At 41.0% G+C, this 23598-nt stretch overlaps 1 protein-coding gene across 6 annotated transcripts in view; it reads right to left on the bottom strand.

Annotated features, from left to right (window-relative positions):
* Positions 1-23598, bottom strand: part of LOC139471511 (agrin-like) — a 463139-nt gene that overhangs the window by 323634 nt on the left and 115907 nt on the right. The window contains exon 1 of one of the 6 annotated variants that reach the window (XM_071253873.1): positions 22365-22830. The exons of the other annotated variants lie outside the window; for them this stretch is intronic. Within the exon in view, the coding sequence (XP_071109974.1) occupies positions 22365-22533 (169 nt within the window). The 5' untranslated portion in view covers positions 22534-22830. Of the gene's footprint in view, positions 1-22364; positions 22831-23598 lie in introns of those variants that run through there. 6 annotated transcript variants of the gene reach the window in all.

Genomic DNA, 23598 nt, shown 5'->3' with positions numbered 1-23598 from the left:
ACCGATAGCAGCCATGTTTGTCATGGGGATAAGATGAATAGATGGATGATGGATGGATGGATGATGGATGGGCAGACGGATAGCAGGCATGTTTGTCATGGGGATAAGATGAATAGATGGATGATGGATGGGCAGACGGATAGCAGGCATGTTTGTCATGGGGATAAGATGAATAGATGGATGATGGATGGGCAGACGGATAGCAGGCATGTTTGTCATGGGGATAAGATGAATAGATGGATGATGGATGGGCAGACGGATAGCAGGCATGTTTGTCATGGGGATAAGATGAATAGATGGATGATGGATGGGCAGACAGATAGCAGGCATGTTTGTCATGGGATAAGGATGGATGGATGATGGATGGATGGATGGATGGATGGATGATGGATGGGCAGACCGATAGCAGGCATGTTTGTCATGGGAATAAGGATGGATGGATGATGGATGGATGGATGGATGGATGGATGGATGGATGATGGATGGGCAGACCGATAGCAGGCATGTTTGTCATGGGGATAAGATGAATAGATGGATCATGGATGGGCAGACGGATAGCAGGCATGTTTGTCATGGGGATAAGATGAATAGATGGATGATGAATGGGCAGACGGATAGCAGGCATGTTTGTCATGGGGATAAGATGAATAGATGGATGATGGATGGGCAGACGGATAGCAGGCATGTTTGTCATGGAGATAAGATGAATAGATGGATGATGGATGGGCAGACGGATAGCAGGCATGTTTGTCATGGGGATAAGATGAATAGATGGATGATGGATGGGCAGACGGATAGCAGGCATGTTTGTCATGGGGATAAGATGAATAGATGGATGATGGATGGGCAGACGGATAGCAGGCATGTTTGTCATGGGGATAAGATGAATAGATGGATGATGGATGGGCAGACGGATAGCAGGCATGTTTGTCATGAGAATAAGGATGGATGGATGATGGATGGGCAAATGGATAGCAGGCATGCTTGTCATGGGGATAAGATGAATAGATGGATGATGGATGGGCAGACGGATAGCAGGCATGTTTGTCATGGGGATAAGATGAATAGATGGATGATGGATGGGCAGACGGATAGCAGGCATGTTTGTCATGGGGATAAGATGAATAGATGGATGATGGATGGGCAGACGGATAGCAGGCATGTTTGTCATGGGGATAAGATGAATAGATGGATGATGGATGGGCAGACGGATAGCAGGCATGTTTGTCATGGGGATAAGATGAATAGATGGATGATGGATGGGCAGACGGATAGCAGCCATGTTTGTCATGGGGATAAGATGAATAGATGGATCATGGATGGGCAGATGGATAGCAGGCATGTTTGTCATGGGGATAAGATGAATAGATGGATCATGGATGGGCAGACCGATAGCAGCCATGTTTGTCATGGGGATAAGATGAATAGATGGATGATGGATGGATGGATGATGGATGGGCAGACGGATAGCAGGCATGTTTGTCATGGGGATAAGATGAATAGATGGATGATGGATGGGCAGACGGATAGCAGGCATGTTTGTCATGGGGATAAGATGAATAGATGGATGATGGATGGGCAGACGGATAGCAGGCATGTTTGTCATGGGGATAAGATGAATAGATGGATGATGGATGGGCAGACGGATAGCAGGCATGTTTGTCATGGGGATAAGATGAATAGATGGATGATGGATGGGCAGACAGATAGCAGGCATGTTTGTCATGGGATAAGGATGGATGGATGATGGATGGATGGATGGATGGATGGATGATGGATGGGCAGACCGATAGCAGGCATGTTTGTCATGGGAATAAGGATGGATGGATGATGGATGGATGGATGGATGGATGGATGGATGATGGATGGGCAGACCGATAGCAGGCATGTTTGTCATGGGGATAAGATGAATAGATGGATCATGGATGGGCAGACGGATAGCAGGCATGTTTGTCATGGGGATAAGATGAATAGATGGATGATGAATGGGCAGACGGATAGCAGGCATGTTTGTCATGGGGATAAGATGAATAGATGGATGATGGATGGGCAGACGGATAGCAGGCATGTTTGTCATGGAGATAAGATGAATAGATGGATGATGGATGGGCAGACGGATAGCAGGCATGTTTGTCATGGGGATAAGATGAATAGATGGATGATGGATGGGCAGACGGATAGCAGGCATGTTTGTCATGGGGATAAGATGAATAGATGGATCATGGATGGGCAGACGGATAGCAGGCATGTTTGTCATGGGGATAAGATGAATAGATGGATGATGGATGGGCAGACGGATAGCAGGCATGTTTGTCATGAGAATAAGGATGGATGGATGATGGATGGGCAAATGGATAGCAGGCATGCTTGTCATGGGGATAAGATGAATAGATGGATGATGGATGGGCAGACGGATAGCAGGCATGTTTGTCATGGGGATAAGATGAATAGATGGATGATGGATGGGCAGACGGATAGCAGGCATGTTTGTCATGGGGATAAGATGAATAGATGGATGATGGATGGGCAGACGGATAGCAGGCATGTTTGTCATGGGGATAAGATGAATAGATGGATGATGGATGGGCAGACGGATAGCAGGCATGTTTGTCATGGGGATAAGATGAATAGATGGATGATGGATGGGCAGACGGATAGCAGGCATGTTTGTCATGGGGATAAGATGAATAGATGGATGATGGATGGGCAGACGGATAGCAGGCATGTTTGTCATGGGGATAAGATGAATAGATGGATGATGGATGGGCAGACGGATAGCAGGCATGTTTGTCATGGGGATAAGATGAATAGATGGATGATGGATGGGCAGACGGATAGCAGGCATGTTTGTCATGAGAATAAGGATGGATGGATGATGGATGGGCAAATGGATAGCAGGCATGCTTGTCATGGGGATAAGATGAATAGATGGATGATGGATGGGCAGACGGATAGCAGGCATGTTTGTCATGGGGATAAGATGAATAGATGGATGATGGATGGGCAGACGGATAGCAGGCATGTTTGTCATGAGAATAAGGATGGATGGATGATGGATGGGCAAATGGATAGCAGGCATGCTTGTCATGGGGATAAGATGAATAGATGGATGATGGATGGGCAGACGGATAGCAGGCATGTTTGTCATGGGGATAAGATGAATAGATGGATGATGGATGGGCAGACGGATAGCAGGCATGTTTGTCATGGGGATAAGATGAATAGATGGATGATGGATGGGCAGACGGATAGCAGGCATGTTTGTCATGGGGATAAGATGAATAGATGGATGATGGATGGGCAGACGGATAGCAGGCATGTTTGTCATGGGGATAAGATGAATAGATGGATGATGGATGGGCAGACGGATAGCAGGCATGTTTGTCATGGGGATAAGATGAATAGATGGATGATGGATGGGCAGACGGATAGCAGGCATGTTTGTCATGAGAATAAGGATGGATGGATGATGGATGGGCAAATGGATAGCAGGCATGCTTGTCATGGGGATAAGATGAATAGATGGATGATGGATGGGCAGACGGATAGCAGGCATGTTTGTCATGGGGATAAGATGAATAGATGGATGATGGATGGGCAGACGGATAGCAGGCATGTTTGTCATGGGGATAAGATGAATAGATGGATGATGGATGGGCAGACAGATAGCAGGCATGCTTGTCATGGGGATAAGATGAATAGATGGATGATGGATGGGCAAATGGATAGCAGGCATGCTTGTCATAAGAATAAGGATGGATGGATGATGGATGGGCAAATGGATAGCAGGCATGCTTGTCATGGGAATAAGGATGGATGGATGATGGATGGGCAGATGGATAGCAGCCATGTTTGTCATGGGAATAAGGATGGATGGATGATGGATAGGCAGACGGATAGCAGGCATGCTTGTCATGGTGATAAGGATGGATGGATAATGGAGTGTTTGTTGTCATAAGATAGATAGATGGATAGCGGGAGTGTTTGTCAAGGGAATAAGATGGATAGATAGTGGTAGTGCTTATTGTCATAAGATGGATAAAAGGATAGTGGGAGTGTTCGTCATAGGGAATAAGATGGACTCAATGGCTGAAATGAATGAAAATTTTCAATATGTCATTTTCCCAGCTATTCTAAATCACAATCACAATCACCAAACTTGGTCCTGTCTTATCGGAATCTAATATCTGTCATATATCTCATGTACAATACAAACGCAGACACCAATGGCTATGAGTTAGAGTTTCTTATAGTGGAAGCACTGCATGATATCTGACAGTCACATGACCTTTATAGGTCACATGAGTTTGGGGGCACAAGAACCCATGTTTAAATCATCTTGATAAAATAAACAAACTCGTATTCAACGTAATAAGTGCCCAGGGCACTCTCAAAATTAAAAATAGGGGGCGCTTATTAGAGTATTATTTTAAGTTGAAAGATAGTAAATTTCGTGGTTTATGCTAACAGCCTGAAATGTTTACATACGACAGATATATTTTTCAAGAAGTTAATTGCCCATAATTAAGGGTGATATACCACACGAGTGCGTATTATACACAAATAAATAAGTCTTGTGTGCATTGATCAATCGGAAGGGATGCTGATTGGGATTGTTCACTATCCAATATATGAGCAAATATCGCCATGGGCGCTTATTAGAGTGGGGCGCTTATTACGTCGAATACGGTAAATGTCTTTCAGATAGCTCTAAGCAAAGAGTTGGATAGAGGTTTTGTGCTCAAGTATCAAAAGGTCAGACTGTTTGCGTATTTCTACAGCGCTATTAGATGGCAATGAATGATAGTGGCTTTTCCTGAATTCTCCTTCTTCACTTGCTGTGTTTGATGTAGGGACAACAATGTATATCAGTATCAGTGAGGGAGCTGGGTCTAACACTGCAGTTATATCACATATTGAGTGACAGCTAATGTTGGAAGGGAACCCAAAGTCATACATGTGTAAGACATTATGCTTTCGCTAAAGTCATAAGCATGGGTATGGTGCTGCCAAACAAAAAATCATGTCAAACTAACAATCATAGGATTCTGGCACTCATAAGGGAAACAAATCTGCAATGCTGACTGTGTTGCTATTGAAGAAAGTATCCCCTGTGTTCTCCAGTACTTGAACTTACCAATGTACCAACATGATATACACTTTTCATTACCCTCCCCCAAATTGTGTGGTATTCTATGGCTCTCCGTCTGAATTACCTCATAGTGAATTTTCCATCATTTTCTTTATCTTCTCCACCCAACCCCTACCACACCAAACAACCCCATCCCACCCCACCCCACTCAACCCCACCCACAACATTCAACCCCACCCCAATTCACTCAACCCAACCACGCCTTCACCACCCTTAACCAATCCACACCTACACCACACAGCCCCACCACATTAATAAATCCCACTCCATATCTCTCAACCCCATCAACATCAATAAACCCCATCAGACCCTGCCCGCACTACTGAACCCAATATCACACAATCCCGCCCACATAACTAAACCTCACCAGACCCTGCCTACACTACTGAACCCAATATCACACAATCCCACCCACATAACTAAACCCCATCAGACCCTGCCCACACTACTGAACCCAATATCACACAATCCCACCCACATAACTAAACCTCACCAGACCCTGCCTACACTACTGAACCCAATATCACACAATCCCACCCACATAACTAAACCCCACCACACCCTACCCACACTACTGAACCCCATATCACACAATCCCACCCACATCACTAAACCCTATCAGACCCTACCCACACTACTGAACCCCATATCACACAATCCCACCCACATAACTAAACTTCACACAAATAAACCTCAATAGATCCCACCTACATAACTAAACCTCACACAAATAAACCTCAACAGATCCCACCCACATAACTAAACCTCACACAAATAAACCTCAACAGATCCCACCCACATAACTAAACCTCACACAAATAAACCTCAACAGATCCCACCCACATCACTCAACCTACACCCTTCAACCCCACCAACACTATTCAACTCCATCCATATTGCTGTGATATTGCTGGAATATTGCTAAAAGCGGCGTAAAACCATACTCACTCACTCACTTACAACAAGCATAGGTTGCTGGGGAGCACGTCCTACCCTGCATCGGGCGGTCCAGTAGCCTAGTGGATAAAGCGTTTGCTTGTCACCCCAAAGACCCGCTTTCGATTCCCGACATGGGTACACTGTGTGAAGCCCATTTCTGGTGTCCCCCGCCGTGATATTGCTGGAATGTTGCTAAAAGCGGCTTAAAAGCATACTCACTCACCTACCCTGAATCCCAAATGGGGCACAAATTCACAAATCTAGATCAGATAAAGAAATGGTTGATAGCATTAACAACACTCAACACCTTTAGGGTAAAATAACACATAGTCAGCCGGATCGCAGTATGAATCCACAACACTTTTAAGTCTTGGTTAAGCAAACATGGTAACCTCTTCTACCCAGGAATCCCAATGAGGTTATAAGAATTTTGGACAGCAAACCTAAACTGATAAAAACAGAAGTTGAGTTGAAGGAACAAATCATCAATTGCCAGATCAACAATCAGGTGAGCTGAATAGAAACATTTCTCAAACATGTTTTTTTTAATTTTAACGAGATGTAAAATTCAATTAGTTTTCGATTCAAATGCAATTAAGGTTTTCAAGAAACATCTGATAACAGACAGCAAAAAGATGAAAAATGATATTTTAGGAATGTTTTTGAGATGCAGCTCTGTAATGTGATTTCATCAATCACAGGTAATTAGATTGGAAGAGGTCCTTTAAATTCATTTTATGGCAAAAGGGCTTGGGTTTTCTTTTGATCAATCCTCCACAAATGGGAATGTATGGATGATATGAACATCTCATTTCATTAATTGGCGAAAATGTTTTTGATTTTCTAAATTAATTGAAATATCAATACAAGATGACTGACAGGTATTTGTAATTTGATACAAACGACCAGAGCTGCATCAATATGCTGAGGTGATGGAGAGAGTGCGTGAATGAGGGGGACTGGATCCCACTCTGTCCTGGAGGAATGTTGAGTGAGAGAGTGAGTGTTGGTTGAGTGAGTGGTTGAGTGAATGATTGAGTGAGTGAGTTGTAGAGTGGTTGAGTAAATGGTTGAGTGAGTGAGTTGTAGAGTGGTTGATTGAGTGGTTGAGTGAGTGAGTGGTTGAGTGAGTGGTTGAGTGAGTGAGTGGTTGAGTGAGTGGTTGAGTGAGTGAGTGGTTGAGTGGTTGAGTGAGTGAGTGAGTGGTTGAGTGAGTGGTTGAGTGAGTGAGTGGTTGAGTGAGTGAGTGGTTGAGTGGTTGAGTGAGTGAGTGGTTGAGTGGTTGAGTGAGTGAGTGAGTGGTTGAGTGAGTAGTTGAGTGGTTGAGTGAGTGAGTGAGTGGTTGGTTGAGTGGTTGAGTGGTTGAGTGAGTGAGTGAGTGAGTGAGTGAGTGAGTGAAACGGAGGTTTCGGAAGAACAACAAAAATGATATGCTGCAGAGAGTGAAAGCTGAATATATTATTTAATTCAAGGATAAAGAAAGTTTGGGTACCTAATGCCAATGTCAAGTTATTGATGTACACTTCAAAGTGTTAATTTTAGCAGTAATAAGTCAAGCTCCCATCTATAAAGAAACACATCAAGTAATACAGCGAGTGACACGCATAAAAAACTTTGCATCTTTTTTCCTCAGAAGCTGTCGACAGCTATCTGGATTCTTGTTAGATACTGATAAATTCTGCTTAGGATTGTAAGGCTGAATTACAGGTTAAACTTGATAAACTTTCCCAACTGTAAGTGAGCATGACGTTGCTTTTGATTGAGTGAGTGATTGAGTGAGTGAGTTGGTATATCAGTCATACAATTGCATTTGCGTTGTGGAACAATAACCATATTTTTGTTGAAGTCACTTTCAGGTATTGTGAGGCAAATGTAGAATGGAAATATGTCTGTGAATGTGAAATCAAAGAGTTACTTCCCTTTCTCTATTTGCATAAACTGGTGAAATAAGGTTAAGAGGGAAACACAACTTTCTAGGAAATTATTATTTTCATTCACTTTTGTGTAAATTGGTCATTCCGCAAATCAACAGATTAATTAATATAAAAAAATCTCTTTATGCTTTCAAGGATAACATTTCCATATATGTCTTCAGGCAAAACAATTTTTTAACTAATGTTTCTAAATAAAGACACTAATACCATTCTTTCAGCGACAATGTAGCTGAGACAATTCAGAGGGGGACACTGCCCCTTTAACAGGCTGACAAGTCCAATATGACCAGTATATTTCAACGTGACAGTTTGGATTAACCACATATTCAATTCCTGTGAAGAAATGAGGGGAAAAAAGCCTGCTTTATTCCCAGAATCAATACTAGCAGGAGATCTTGTCATTCATAAACCTTGTGTTGGAATTTCTTTCAACCATCTACAACGATAAGGAACGAGATTTTTTTCCATTTCAGATTACCGCCAAATGAGTAAGCACGGTTATTTACCTACACTACTTAACAGATCCTAGAGTGCACAAGGGGACGTCGATTTCATCAGCTGATCGTCTATTTCACCAGCTGCAGAATTAAGTGCAAGGTTAAGTACATCGTTAATTGCAATGACTTAAGTCCCCAGGGAAGAAAGGCCATTGCTGGGGAAGTACACATGAAAAAGACTGTCCTGATGAGTTTTAGAATTTTTTTAGCCCCAGGATAAGTTCAAGAACACATGGGCCTCTTAACTATCATAGCATATCATGTAACATGGATATGACGGGCATTCTTCACAGCTATGTATGTATGTAGAAGTGTGGCCGTGTGGTCAGGTAAACAAGTTAAAAAAGAATCGCTGAGGTGAGGTGAGGTGAGGTGATCAAGGTGAAATTGGGTTTAACTTCGCATCCAAGATTATTGCACTTATATGGCGACGTGCATGTACGTGTGTGTGTGTGTTCGGCTGCTTGTACTAGTCCAGACTGATGCCGATTCATAGTGCTAGCTCACTGATATACCATGCTGCAGTTTAGTATGAATACCCCACTCAGACACAGTATACTGACTCCGAGCTGACCTGTCCTTGTTTTGGCCCCTTAATGCTGAGCACCAGACAGGGTAACAACAAGTACCATCTTTTAAGTGAGTGAGTGAGTGAGTGAGTGAGTGAGTGAGTGAGTGAGTGAGTCAGCGAGTGAGTGAGTGAAACAGAGGTTTCAGACAAACATGATATGCTGCAGAGTGAAAGCTAAATATATTATTTAATTCAAGGATAAAGAAAGTTTTTGTGCCTAATTTTTGTATTCATTAATGCATTTGGGACAGTCAAAACAAAACTCAAACAAAACATAAAACAGACTCAGATATTTCAATCACCCTAATGAGACCAGTCAAGCCTTTCCTGCCAATGTCAAGGTATTGATGTACACTTCAAAGTGTTAATTTTAGCAGTAATAAGTCAAGCTCCCATCTACAAAGAAACACATCAAGTAATACAGCGAGTGACACGCATAAAAAACTTTGCATCTTTTTTCCTCAGAAGCTGTCGACAGATATCTGGATTCTTGTTAGATACTGATAAATTCTGTTTAGGATTGCAAGACTGAATTACAGGCTAGACTTGACAAACTTTCCCAACTGTTAGTGAGCATGACCTTGCTTTTGATGACAAAGTTCAGAGGGAGTAGATGCTTAGGCCACAGACTTTGATGGTAGGATTCCCAGTGAAACTGTCTGGCTATTTTCTGATTGATTAATCATTAGTATGGAGTGAGTGAGTTGTGTTTTACGCCGCTTTAACAGTATGCCAGTTATATCGCGGCGTATCAGCTTAATGTTTGAGGAAAGCCTGAAGTGATGCAGTTCTAGACGAGCAGCCCCACGAGCATGGGTATGGTGCTAACAAACCTAGAAACATAATTGGGGCGAACCGGGATTCGAACCCATGCCCAAGGGACGCAACTCTGCACAGAGAATCACGGCGCTTTAGACAACTGTGTCCGTGCCCCCCACTAGTATGGAACAATTGTAATATTCAAAGAACACTTGGAATCTCTAAAGAATTAGACATATGTGTTGAGTTATATGCTTCTAAAGGTAAGACAAAATTTTGTTTGACGTAGCGTTCAAGATTATTGCACTTATTCAGCGTCTAATACCAGAATTATAGTACAGCCCTTTTAGATACCATGCCAAAGTTTAACATGGATACCCCACCCAGACACAGTACACGGGCTCCAAGCAGACCAGTTCTTGTTTAAGCCCATTAATGCCGAGCACCAGGCAGGGAAACAACAAGTACCACCTTTAAAAGTCCTGGGATTGAACCCATAAACATTATGTTCTCTGGGCGGAGTCTTTAACTACCACTGAGGCAGCAAGTGCTTCCACTTAAAATTAAGTCAAAAAGTTCAGAGAGAATATGACCAGTTCCTTTTGTTCCTGTTGCAGACATTTCCAGCCGTAAAACAGGATTTCCACATTAACAGAATCCACATAAATAAGGTTTTACTGTATAAAGGGATCCTTAATCAGAAAATTAATGCTTCAGAATGTACACCCTGTATTATGGTGGGAGGTAGGGTAGGGTAGCTTTTTGCAGCAATACAAATATTGGGAGTACATCTCGCAAAAGGGGCGGTTGGGTAGCCTAGTGGTTAAAGCCTTTGCTCATCACGCCGAAGACCCAGGTTCGATTCCCGACATGGGTACAATTTGTGAAGTCCATTTCTGGTGTCCCCCATCGTGATATTGCTGGAATGTTGCGAAAAGCGGCATAAAACCATACTCACTCACTTACTCATTGCATTATGGACCCAACCAAAGACAAATTATGAACACACATACATCATGCCTTTTAATAATAAATACATGACAGGAACCATCCATCACAGGACATAAAAAGTGAAAATCTCCCAAATCCTTTCAAAACCCTCTGCCCGATTCCACTGTAACCAATAACTTAAAACATAAATTCTTAACTGCCTTGTACTGGTAGTGAGATCGCTGATAATTTGATGTGACGTGATATCTTAACCTTTTATTGGAAAAAGATTTAATGTAGATTAAATGAAATTTTATGGCCGCTACATAAGCTTTTTTACACTCTCAATATAAAGACCATCCAAAATAAGCTTCATGGAGCAGAACCAGCTTTTTCTTATCAAGAATTTACTTTGTGAAATATTAACACAAATTCTTAACATATCCATGTGTCCTCATAGTTTTCCCATTCTCAAGGATATTTAAGAGGTGTATGTCACAGAAAAAAATTCATTAAGAGTTTTTTTTAGGCATCAGAATTATTTTTCAGAAAACTAAAGAATCGTATAGTATTTTTGATAAGAATAAAACATAAATGCCAAAGATAAAATGTTACTATTGATAAATCTATGATGAGATAAAACACACAGAATAAGCAAGGGTGTTAAATTCAAATATTTTTAGGGTTAAAATTTCCTTGTATTAGATTGCCAAGGGCATGGTTTAAAATCATATTGGCATCGTTAAAACAAGATCATGGTGCTTGAAGAACACACTGAGAAACACTTTTTAAAACCCAACACCTTTTGATAATGTTTCTAACATGAAGCTCGTGATAAAAGTACAAATGGTAAATAAGTTTATATGTCCCCTTATGTACCGTTAAGATGGCATTGCTGATATTTCCAGGGATGAGAGAATCAAAAATCAAATTCTCCTTCATACCACTAGGTGATGTCTTCAACAATAGTGAGTGAGTGAGTGAGTTGGGTTTAATGCCGCTTTTAACAGTATTCCAGTCATATCGCGGCGTGTCAGCTTAATGTGGGAGGAAAGCCCGAAGTGATGCAGGTCTCAGATGTTTACCACTTCGGTGAAACCCACGAGCACGGGTATGGTCCTGACAAACCTAGCAACATAATCGGGGCGAACCGGGATTCGAACCCACAATCATAGGTTTCTGGCGTGCCCAAGGGACGCAACTCGGCACAGAAAATCACGGCGACTTAGACGCCTGGGCCACCCGTGCCCCTTTCAACAATAGAATTCAGTTACATTCTGAAAGAAAAAAAAAATCCTCAATAAAAGGCGTCACCTCCATTGCGCTGTCTGTAAACTTCTGCGGCACTCGAAATGACGTCACCTATTTTCGAACACCAGATTGGTTTAGACACAATTCTTGAAGGTCAGCATAAAAACTCAACAAGTAATTAAAAGTTTTCACAAAATATGAATATTTGTCAAATTATGGTGTTCAGACTATTTTACTCTTCCTCTTCATCATGACACGGACAAAATTCTGAATGATGACGGAATGTTCTGACAGGTGTACAGTACTTCACATGGCTACAATGTTGACAGCCCGAAAGCATGCATTCTCAAGGTGGCAGTCTGATGATGTCACACTTCTCGTTAGAATTCGACAAATCAATATGATATACGGCTGTTTGAAAAGAGGTGTTGTTCGAAAATAGGGTACTCAACGATATGATAGATTCACATTCATAAACTGAACCTGGGTATTCAGAAATTGAAACAAAAATAACAACTGATTATTATCTGTCCCGTGTTGAAACAAGATTCACCATTTTGAAAATGGGTAAAGTGTGCCTTGTGGCATACCGAGAACAAAAACATTCCTTGTCCCAATTGAACATTGGCAAGGTGAGTTTACTTTTGCTTTCAAAAACTTGATTGTTTTAAAGTACACTCATTCTCTCCAAAGTCATTTTCATAAACACAATGATCAGAGATATCATTTACCTATCATGAAAACACGACGACTTGATGTCTGTCGACATGCGATAAGCGACACTTTGTCGCAGATAACTCCAACCATCCTTCACAAAAAGCAGCAGAATATATCATTAGATTCATGGTATAAGCAGGACCATTTGTACAAGATGTATAATTCAGCAGGCTACAGAAACCTAATGATTGTTGACATGCAAAAATACCACCTATAGCTTCACAATGTTTTGTGTTCCTGGTTATCCATGTGAACTAAAGACTGGTATGGAAAACAGATTGGGGAACACTACCTCACAAAGACTGTTGCAAGACAGGGTCACTTCTGTCAGTTTCTGAATGAACGTTGTCTCACACCATTGTTCATATTCAAGTATATCACATTGGCCCCTGAACAATCAAGTCTCAGCCAGGTCAACAAGTGGTAGATTGCATAAGCAATAATCCACAACCTTGTCTTGGCACAATGTTTGTTTGTTTGTTTGTTGTTTAACGCCACACTCAGCGATATTCCATCTATATGACGGCAGTCTGTAAATAATCGATGGTGGACCAGACAATCCAAAAACTTAACCTTTTTTCAACATGCCTATTCCAAAGTTTGAAATAGCAGGTCAGGAATATGAAAACACACCTACTATTTAAAGAAAGAAAAATATTTCAAACGAATAATCAGTTTAGGACTCTCATTATCACATTCTTTCAAAGTCAACCATACATAATGCAGTAAAATAGATAAGCTAGTTTAAACATATTGACAGATCAGACGTTTTGAGTCTGTGATTCATATGCACATCGATCAATGTCTCACAATGTCGTCAAACACATATGTCACAGGCTGGAATTCCTATATTCACAGACAACAGATTTACACTAATGCCTAATAAAAACAAATGTTGGATCAGGTTTTTTTCAATTTGTTCGTGTAACAACAGAAACAATGAGCTAAAAACAGACCAACATTTCTCACTGTCACAGGTAGCCAGTTACACCAGCCAATCCATCTTCACAATACGATCTATAGCTGCAGCAAATCTTCAATATCTCCATCACCCCAGCCGCAACCTCGTCCCTTTCAGTCTACTATTAACATCAGGGGTGTTGGTTTCCTATGGCCAAATGGTTTTTTTTGTTATTGTTTACAAACACTTTCGTTAATTTTTTACAAATATTTTAGCACTTAGCTAGGGTTGGTCAAAATAAAACAAAAATACACTTGTTTTGTTCAATATTTGATTTTATCATTTGGCATTAAGTTGTTTGCATAGGTCAAAATAAAAAAATAAAAAAATTACATTTGTGTAGTTCAAAATTATAATTTGTATATTTGGCATTAGTTGTGTGGGTCAATTGGTTTACAGAGAAAATATGAATGCTTATACTGTTTAACATGGCAATGGAAAGCATTTTTAGAGTAACTTTTGTATGTACCGTATTCGACGTAATAAGCGTCCTGCTCTAATAAGCACCCACAGCGAAAGTTGCTAATATTTTGGCAAGTGAACAATCCCAATTAGCACCCCTTCCGATTGATCAATGTACACAAGACTTATTTATTCGCGTATAATGCGCACTCGAGTTTTATATCCACCCTTAATTATGGGCAATTAAATTGTGGAAAAATATATCTGTAATACATAAACATTTCAGGCTGTCAGCACAAACCACAAAATCTTTCAACTTTTTTTCCCACCAAAATAATGTTCTAATAAGAGCCCCCTGTTTCTAATTTTGAGAGCACCCTGGGCGCTTATTACGTCGAATACGGTATTTGTTTCTGAGAAAACCTTTTCCTCATTATAATGTAATTGTAGTGTAGTAGTACATACAAAACTTTGATGTTTTAACACAAGAGAGAGAGAAGTCACAACTTTCACCTGAAGACATCCCCCTTCATCAACAGTGACTACATTCAAAATTTGTTAAATCCCCCTCCCCCTTGCATCTTGACATGTTGACAAAAAAAATGTGTAAAATAAAAAAATTGAAAAAAGTATGAATATTAAAAAAAAATGCTTTGTTTCAATGTTAAGAAAACAAGGATCATGGTCTTTTGATTCACATTTTATGCTTATGTTAAAAAAGGCTGAAGGGTCTTGATGCAAAAAAACTATTGCTGAAAATGTGACTGCCCCCAAGCCACCTCTCAATTTCCAACACTGTTGGGTCCAAAATACATGGTTGTTTGGAAATCTGAAACTTCCCTTTTAAGCCCAATGCTCTTCAGATCTCTGTACTGGTAAGATAGGAGTGTCACTGTTTGGCTATCAATTAAGATTTCCCTGCTGGCTGTGCCGTGCCTCCAGTGCTTGTGTAGTCTAGACATGATGTACAGGACTGTGACTGGTCTAAGAGGTGTTTAAATACTTATAGTAATCAAATACCAGTGGGGGGCCTTGCATTGATACAACTGTTTGGGTTTATTGGATTTTATTTGGGGTTTTATGGTTCTTGATGGATCAACCAACAACATGAATTCTGAACGATGTATGTGGAGCTGAAGGATCTTCCAACAATGGTGGTTACAGTCATGGATTTAATGAACCTGAAATGTAAGTGAGGGAGTAAGTTGGGTTTAACGCCGCTTTTAACAGTATTCCAGTTATATCACGGTGTGTCAGCCTAATGTGGGAGGAAAGCCCGAAGTGATGCAGGTCTCAGACATTTACCACTTCGGTGAAACCCATGAGCACGGGTATGGTGCTGACAAACATGGAAACATAATCGGGGCGAATCGGGATTCGAACCCACAATCATAGGTTTCTGGCGCGACCAAGGGATGCAACTCTGAACAGCGAATCGAGGCGCTTTAGGCCACTGGGCCACCCGTGCCCCCAAATGTTACTGTGGGTGTTTTCAATGTGATGGATACCGTGGAAGAGGGTGGATAGGGGTTTGAGGGGAATGTGGGAGGGTTGGGTATGTGTGTAGGAGTGAGTGAGTGAGTATGGTTTTAAGCCATTTTTAGCAATATTCAAGCAATATCATGGCAGGGGACACCAAAAATAGGCTTCATACATTGCACCCATTTTGGGATTCGAACCCGGGTCTTTGGTGTGACTGGTGAACGCTTTAACCATCAGACTACCCAACCGCCCCATAGGAGTGGTTGGATTTTTGAGGGTGTGGAGTTGGGGTGTGTGGTGTTGGAGTGATGTGTGTGGGTGGCGTGTGGATAGGTGTGGGAGAGGGTGGGGGTAGGGTGTGTTGTGGGAACAAGGTGTTTGGGTAGAGTGGATGAGGTGGGGTGGGAAGGTGTATTGTGGCAAGGATGTGGGAGGGTTGTGTGTGGAAGGGGGTGGGAGAGGGAGGGGTAGGGTGGGAGGGTGTGTTGGGGCAAGGATGTGGGAGGGTTGTGTGTGGAAGGGGGTGGGAGAGGGAGGGGTAGGGTGGGAGGGTGTGTTGGGGCAAGGATGTGGGAGGGTTGTGTGTGGAAGGGGGTGGGAGAGGGAGGGGTAGGGTGGGAGGGTGTGTTGGGGCAAGGATGTGGGAGGGTTGTGTGTGGAAGGGGGTGGGAGAGGGAGGGGTAGGGTGGGAGGGTGTGTTGGGGCAAGGATGTGGGAGGGTTGTGTGTGGAAGGGGGTGGGAGAGGGAGGGGTAGGGTGGGAGGGTGTGTTGGGGCAAGGATGTGGGAGGGTTGTGTGTGGAAGGGGGTGGGAGAGGGAGGGGTAGGGTGGGAGGGTGTGTTGGGGCAAGGATGTGGGAGGGTTGTGTGTGGAAGGGGGTGGGAGAGGGAGGGGTAGGGTGGGAGGGTGTGTTGGGGCAAGGATGTGGGAGGGTTGTGTGTGGAAGGGGGTGGGAGAGGGAGGGGTAGGGTGGGAGGGTGTGTTGGGGCAAGGATGTGGGAGGGTTGTGTGTGGAAGGGGGTGGGAGAGGGAGGGGTAGGGTGGCAGGGTTTGTTGTGGCAATAATGTGGGAGGGTTGTGTATGGGGGGGGAAGTATATGAGGTTGGGTACAGAGGATGGTGTGGCAGGGTAGATTGGGAGGGTGTGGTGTGGGAGGGATGTGGATGGGGTGTGTAGGAGAGATGTGGGAGGGAGAGTCTAGTCCATGTGGGGCGGAGCACGGTGCACGAGGGGAGAAGCTGGAGTGGAAGGATCAGAACCTGACTCTGACTAATCCAGACTTCTATAAACACCAGACCACATTTACAGTCAGGATTATGCTATGACAAATAATACCCCTTATCAATAATCCCAGTTTCTTTAGCATCTGCTATAATCTTACTAATCTGGACCTCGGTGCTGGAGCCACAGAAGTCCAGTTTAGAAAGATGCCACTGTATAGGAATCAAGACAAGTATCTTTTAGAACCAGGGAATGGTCAGAAAAACTGAATGGCTTGATTACATTTATCAAAAGGACCCCAAATTTGCAACTGATCCAAACACCATTGAGACCATTTGCTAAACCCTTGTTGACAAATACAATCTAGCGACAGCTGTGTTGTCTTTTATGTGGCCTCACAGGGTATAATGTAACCTCATGCCAATGTGCTTCCAATGTGCTTCCAATGTGCTTCCAATGCCTTCAGCACACAGTGATCCAGTCAATCTGTTTTGGCAGATAATCTTAATAATTATTAATACCTTATTCAGTGTACAAGAACATATGAAGATTGAGAAAGTGGATGAGTTTTGCACTGTTTTCAACGATAGCAGTCATTTTTTTATGAAAAAAAAGCCTAAATTGATGCAGGTCTGCAAAGTTTGCCATCACCATATGGCTGCAATTATTTTAACTTCACTAATTCACTCTCACCTAACTTTTACCACTTTAATATCTTGTGGGAGGAAAATTCAAAAAGACTTTGTTCAAAACCTCAAGCTGACAGGGAATATGGCAATTGAACCCAAGACCAGCACATCCTCATACAGACAAGGGATGCAACTCCATACAGTGAAATTTTGGCACAAAAAAATCAAACCACCTCTGACATCTAAATGGAAAGTGAGAGCAAGAATTAAGATCCTACACGATGACTTTGACAAAAAATTACATTGACTTATTCAAATTTAAAGACAAAAAAATCATTTTGGAAATGAGGCTTTAAATACACATTCAGAATGCATGTTTTACATATGTGAAGTAAGTATCCTCAATTACAAAGCATGTCTTTTGTAATACATCTGTATTATGGGTACAATGTGTGTAGCCCTTTCCTGTGTCCACCGCCGAGATATTGCTGGAATATTGCTAAAAACAGCGTAAAAACCTCTATCACTCACTGTTATATGGAGAAATGGTTAATATTCTAGCATCAGCAGTGCTCCAGTTGTCTGTGACAGATGAACAAAGACATTTCTATCCGTCCCTTTTTTTAGATTTCAGCAGTTTGAACATAACCAGATATCTGTAGACTGGAATTTCTTTTTAAAACCTAATTTGCCACGACAGTGATGGAATAAACAATTTTCATCTTACAATCAAACAATGGATAATACCCTCAGGGAATGCTTTTTTTATCTTAAATTTAACTTTTTTTCTACATGTAAGGTAAAAAAAGATTGGTAAATCATTCAATTCTAAAAAACCCTAATCACTATTTCCCAAATGTATGCATGCTGAACATACAATTGGCTAAAGGTCTTCACAAATAATCACCCTAATCTGCAAGTAATTGCCATATTATATGCTTGTAATAGGAGTGTTTGTTACCACAGCAAAAGATGTCAATGAACACGTTCCCCCAGGTCATACTTTTCCTTGCATTATCCATACTGATCATTCATTGTGACCAACTAATACCCATCTTATCGGTTCTTAAGTGAGAAAATATGAATGCGTATACTCTTTAACATGTTTAAAGTTTTGGCAATAAAAGGCATGACACAGTAAGTCCCAACAGACTCCCAAACCTGGACTACTGGCAGATAGAAGGTAAGTCTTAATTTTGGATACAATGAAAGCTAATGTGAGTAAATGAAATGAAATGAACCAAAAAAGGACAAACAATCTGTATCAAATTTCTGAGTAATGGACATTTTTAAGTCCCACCTTCATTGGCATTAGTGTTGAGGGAAGTAGTTTAAACTGAGTGAGAGCCTGAGGAGTTGATGGATGGGACTGTTTTCGTGAAACTTTTATGGTTTGGTCAGCAAAATTTACTGTCCTTGACTTAAGTCAAATTTAGGGAATGAGTGAGTTGGGTTTAACGCCACTTTTAACAGTATTCAAGCTATATCACGGTGTGTCAGCATAATGTGGGAGGGAAGTCCGAAGTGATGCAGGTCTCAGACGTTTACCGCTTGGGTGAAACCCATGAGCACGGTATGGTGCTGACAAACCTAGAAACATAATCAGGGCATACAGGGATTTGAACCCACAATCATAGGTTTCTGGCGTGGCCAATGGATGCAACTCTGCACATATCGCTTCTTAAGGGACTAGGGGTAGCCCTGTTAAAGTGTTTGCTCATAATGCCCATTTTTAGTGTCACCTGTCGTGATATACCCAGGTAAAAACCCAACTCACTCACCCACTATTACTGAGACAAGAGTTACTGGAGACCAGACCGCCTCCGTGGTCTTGTGGTAAAATGTATGATATATATTATAATTTAAGATACTATGCAATCAATTGCACAGGAAAATGCAGAACAAAGCATGGTTTATTTCACGAAAAAACCTTTTTCTATAACGACATAATTTCTGGAGATTCGAACTTTAAGACGTAAATTGGAGGTTATTTTTTAGAAGGAAGTGTCTCGTGACTTATTCCCCATAGATGTAGCTGGGAAATGAAGATAAATGTGCTGGCTGAACCATCACATTCAAAAGTGGGCAAGTTATGACAATCTGTATTGGGAGAAAAGGTACAGATAATCGATGTGAAAATTGTGAGAATATCCGGTAAATACCAAGTTTAATCTCCCTGTACATAAAATGGACTTGTCCGACATTGCAGAGGTCAGATTGTATTCAGGGAGGCATTATTTAAATACTTTAAATATTTAAAGCTTGAACATTAAAAAGATATGTATATTTAAAGGATGTAAATAATACTTCATCACTCATGGTTTATTCTCCCTACAGTGTTTTACTGTATGATAAAAAATGACCACTCATCATTTATTTTTTAATTAATCTCGGTACATTGTTTCAGAACAAATCAAAATCTCTTAAATTTGCTCATTAGTTACGTTGCCTCCATCTGAAAGCCTGTGGAACACCAGAAATAGGCTTACAACATTGTACCCATGTGGGAACCAAACCAAGACCTCAGGTGGGACAAGCCAATGCTTTAACCGTTGAGCTTACTATCCTCGCTTCATTATTGACATTATCCAAACCACCTTCCCGTGGAGACGCTATGGTCTTGCGCTGGCTCCATGCTTGGAGTAGAAGCGAGAGTCGCACAATAGATTATCTGGAGATGATTGTCCTATCACTTGTTCCACATGGGACTGGTCTTAAAGGGGCATTCCAAAGTTGGTGGATCAGCAGGCACACTGTTAGTGAGTGAGTTGGGTTTAACACCACTTTTAACAGTATTCCAGTTATATCATGGCATGTCAGCTTAATGTGGGAGGAAAGCCTGAAGTGATGCAGGTCTCAGATGTTTACCACTTCGGTGAATCCCAAAAGCATGGGTATGGTGCTGACAAACCTAGAACTATAATCGGGGCGAACCCAGATTCAAATACACAATCATAGGTTACTGGCGTGCCCAAGGAACGCAACTCTGCGCTAAAGATCACACCGAATCACGGTGCTAAAGATGAGGCACACCCACATTGGGGCTTTAAAATCTGTGCAACTAAGAATGCAGCTAGTACATTATGATACAATTATGTTTACGTGTGTTCTCCAGATTTGTTGTCGCTTGTATGACTTTACTGTAACCTTAAGATGAGCATATTCCAACCACATCACAGCAGTGAGCTTTACACATTTTAGCTATGTGGGGAATAAAATCTGTATTTTCACCATTACAGATAAATGTTTAAATATGTTATATAGAAATCTCCCCAAAAGTCTTTTGATATCAAATATAATAACACCTGTCGATAAAAGTTTAAAACTCTGGGCATGACAAGTTTGGAACTTTTAACAATAAGTGATATCAAAAGACACGAGGGTGAGATTCTATTCATGATCCAAAGTCATTCTTCCAACTTGTTCAGTTTGTAAACTGTAATAACCAGTGTCTTGAGGGTAATAAAGGCAGCAAACCAGCGTCAGACAGAGAGTGTGTTGTCATTTGGTAATTGATGATGTCACAATTATGATGCAATTTCATTGCAGCAACATCTACTAGTTGTAGGTTTGTTGTTTTATGCCGCACTCAGCAATATTCCAGCTATATGACGGTGGTCAGTTAATAATCGAGTCTTGACCAGACAATCCAGTGATTGATATCATGAGCATCGATCCACGCAATTGGGATACGATGACATGCTTCAACCAAGTCAGCGAGCCTGACCATCCGATCCTGTTTGTTGTCTTTTACGTCAAGCATGGGTTGCTGAAGACCTATTCTACCCCGGATCTTTGCAGGTCCGATATTTACTGGGAGATATCGTTTCATCTCACCAAAGCAGCATCTCCTTGGGAACCAGTTTTCGATGATAAATAGCTTTCCAACCAGAATTCATTGATCGTAATACTTGTTTCTAAAAAAATATAGAAAACATAAACTTTTCCTATAGCCACTTTTTGAAACACAGCAAGAATAATATGTCCCATAAACCAGCAGCTATCCATTTGCAGAGAAAATATTCTATTCCATGTTGACATAATGACTGTATTTGATAATTTTCCTCAAAGGAAAACAAACAACTTTACAAATGTCCTTTGAAGTGGAAGCACTCTTCCTGCTATGCTGTTACTCTGTCAACTGTTGCTGCAAGATTGAAATACTTTCTAAGCGACGTAAAAGTGTAACTCACTCACTCTCCGCTAGATTTTAGAATATGAGAAGGCAGCTAGGCTCTGGACAAGGAACTCGCTTCTTGAGGGCAGAAACAATCTTCATATACAGCATCCCCAGTGCTCAATTACCACGGGAGAAACTGTTCAACTCCCATCAAACATAGAAGGTTATCTTTACTGTAGATTCTTCGTTCTTTCAAATTATACAGTATTAATATGTAACGGACACCAAATATTGTTATCATCTATACACATTATGTGTCGGTAAATATGAATCATTCCCAAACGCTGAAGGCAAGACAGTATTTCTTCTATGTTTGCACACTGATTAGTACTAAATATCAACAAATATTAGTCTGGAAATTCCTGAAATTGATAACATGTGTTAGATTCTGATGAGACTTGAAATGGAAAACTCTGGCCAATAATTACTACACCGGGTATTCGAGGTTCAGTTGGAAACAGGATAACATAGCATGGATGATTGATTTCTTTATAACAACCATCACCAGCTTGATGATAATGGTGTTAGAATTAATATGAAAACATCACCACAATTGTAATAGAGAAGTTGATTATCAATACTATCTTGTCATTAGATGATTACTGCACACATACAAATCTTCAGTAGTTTCAAGCCTGAAGACTTACAGAACTATGTTTCCTACCTGAAATAAAGTTCATTATGACGTATGGGTATGAGTATATACACAAAACTTTGTTAATAATTTCTTTTACAAACCTTCAAGAATAAGTTTGGAGTACTGTAGGATCATGACAACCGCTAAAGAACACCAGAATAATCCAAAGGAACAGCAAAGAAGAGCAAGTCTATTAGCTCGTACACATTTACGGACACCTTGGGGAAGAAAGTGCCGTTTCTTTAACGTGGCAACAGTTGTAACGGACATCCTTCCAAACAGGTCTCAATCAGAAATGAACAGCAAAATAAAAAAATAACATTCCAATCCACTTTGTCACACGCCGTCACAAAATGACAACACTTGTCAATTATTCCCCAACACGGTCATCAGCCTCGTCCACCATCCGTCACTACTTCCGTTGACAGAGGTGCTATATACAACGTGACGGTAAGTCACCACCCATTGAAACACAAGCTATACATATTCGTATTTCTGACCATCCTATGGTTGTTTGACCATCACTGTAGCTATTTCCACTAGCGTCCAATACAGGAAGAACGCTACTGTAGGAGCCTCACAGTGTTCACTGAACAGAAATCAATACAGCCTGGATGGGTGTTGGTTTCTCGACAATCTTTTCCTACCTGTTGTAGAGACAGAGCAGGGTTTAAGTCAACTAGTTTACCTCTGGAATAATGCATGTTTCACTGATAACAGATATATTTTATACCATAAATAGGTTCAATAAATATTTGATCCAAAATATTACTTTACACATTCAACCTGACTGAAACAGCTTTGGGCAAAAAAACTCAAAAAATTAGAAATACATGCAATAAATTTCTTTAATTATTAAAGATTAATGATAAAAGTGCAATTTTTAAATATCAAAATAATTTGGTTGATATGATAATCATGATAGTATATAAATGATTTCTGTTTAACACCCCTCATGAAAACCAAATAAACACAGATAAAAAACAATAAGTTTATGTCCCTAATTTGTAAAAAATGCAACACACAGGATTTTTTTCAGGAAATAGCCTCCATAAAGATAAGCAGTAATGCGAATTGAATCGGGCAGCATGCTTCCAAACTTAAAGTCTTTTTCTAAATCTGGATTTTCTCGACAAAAGGTAAAAGATAGAGCTGTTTTTATGGCTTCGTTGCATGAGGGTGTAATGGCCAACATGGGAATACATTGGTCTGACGAGTTCAACCCAAATTTATTGCAAGCTGGTATCTGAGTCAGAAAGGCATGACACAGTAAGTCCCAACAGGCTCCCAAACCCGGACTACTGGCAGATAGAAGGTAAGTCTTAATTTTGGATA

This window comes from Haliotis cracherodii, unplaced genomic scaffold (assembly GCF_022045235.1).
Source record: "Haliotis cracherodii isolate W230 unplaced genomic scaffold, xgHalCrac1.p SCAF_23, whole genome shotgun sequence".
Classification (NCBI taxonomy): Eukaryota; Metazoa; Mollusca; class Gastropoda; order Lepetellida; family Haliotidae; genus Haliotis; species Haliotis cracherodii.
The sequence above is the reverse complement of the archived record's forward strand: the minus strand, read 5'-3'. Positions and strand labels throughout refer to the sequence as shown.